General features: G+C 40.9%; 1 protein-coding gene across 4 annotated transcripts in view; it reads left to right on the forward strand.

The window, feature by feature from the left end:
• The window catches only part of UNC13B (unc-13 homolog B), a 237,681-nt gene that overhangs the window by 216,501 nt on the left and 19,788 nt on the right, over positions 1–1,392 (forward strand). For all 4 annotated transcript variants that reach the window (XM_027769818.1, XM_027769819.1, XM_027769820.1 and 1 more), the window contains one exon: positions 1,032–1,121. In XM_027769818.1, coding sequence (XP_027625619.1) covers positions 1,032–1,121 — 90 coding nt within the window. The remainder of the gene's footprint in view (positions 1–1,031; positions 1,122–1,392) is intronic.

Genomic DNA, 1,392 nt, shown 5'->3' on the forward strand with positions numbered 1-1,392 from the left:
GGGAAGGAGTAGCTTGGCTCGGGCAAGTAATTTATAGAAGAGGTCATGTTCATTCCGAGTATGTGGGGAGCAAATAGATGTAACAGAAGGCTGGCACTGGGATGGAGCAAGCTTAGGAAATGGGTAGTTTATCAGTTTCTCTTACATTAGATCTTCTTAGAATGGCTTCATTACTTGCATAAAGTGTTGTGAATTTCCAGAACAGGCAATATACACACTTTAAAAAGTAAGTATAAAAATAACCTTGAAGTTTGAAAATAAGTGAGATTTTAATTACCTGAATTCCCATTGCCCTCCATTTGCATGAATAATGGAGAGTTGACTGTTTATCTTATGTTTGGCATGTAAGTAGCCATTTGAAGGTTTAAAAATCTGACCCTAAAGTGGAAAGTGGCATAGCATGCCCATTTCACTCTCCATAGCAGTTTCCTTCTGAAACTCATGCCAAAGAGAATGAAGTACAGCATGGTGAGAAGGTCCTGAGGAACTCACTCCAAAAACAGTTTAGCTCAGCGCTCTGCCTTTGCTGGTTCCAGAATAACAGAATTAGGATCTACTGTACAAAAGTACAGGTTCTGCATCTCAGTGTGGTCTGTAGTGTGGCTCCACTTATATTCCAGGATATACGGTTAGATCGTAACTTTCAAAGAGCTACTGTTTGGATGTAAGAACCTTCATCCAAGTGTGTGTGTGTGTGTGTGTGTGTGTGTGTGTGTGTGTTCATTTGTACATGTTCACTCATTATATGGGAAATAAGGTTGTTGAAGGATTGCTCCCTGGCCTGGGAAGTATTAACTCTTGTTTTATTTCAAGGGCCTATGTCAGTAGAAAAGAAAGAGGGAGACCTGTAGCATTACAGCTTTTTTTCCTTTTTTCTTTTTGTTTTCTTTTCTCTTTTTTTTTTTTTTTTTTTTGCCTAGCTTAGCTACAGAAAACCTTAGGGTTAGGGAAGTTTTTTATTTCATTTCTTTTGGCAGAGAAGGTTTCCATATTCCTCTGTTCCTTGTTTACACTTATTTGATTTACAACAGAATAATTTCCCTGCTGGAAGCCCTGAGCGGCTTCAGGACTTAAAATCCACAGTGGATTTGTTGACCAGCATTACTTTCTTCAGAATGAAGGTAAGGGCTGAACGAGGTTGGGTGGTTCTGGGGTGGGAACTGGCTGCAGAAACATGGAGAACAGAACGTATTAGAGTCTAAGGCTACAGGATTAATCACCTCTAAGCTCATATTTTCATACACTTACTCCCAGATTACTTTCTTTTCTCTTTTTTTTGGAGAGATTTGTGCTATAGGATGCGTGTGGTCGCCAGAAAGCCAGAGAGAGACAGAGACAGAAAGCGAGAAATCACCTCCCCCCCCCCCCGGGGGGCGCGCGACACCACAACTC

The sequence above is a fragment of the Tupaia chinensis genome, unplaced genomic scaffold (genome assembly GCF_000334495.1).
Source record: "Tupaia chinensis unplaced genomic scaffold, TupChi_1.0 Scaffold000093_1, whole genome shotgun sequence".
NCBI classification, from domain to species: Eukaryota; Metazoa; Chordata; class Mammalia; order Scandentia; family Tupaiidae; genus Tupaia; species Tupaia belangeri.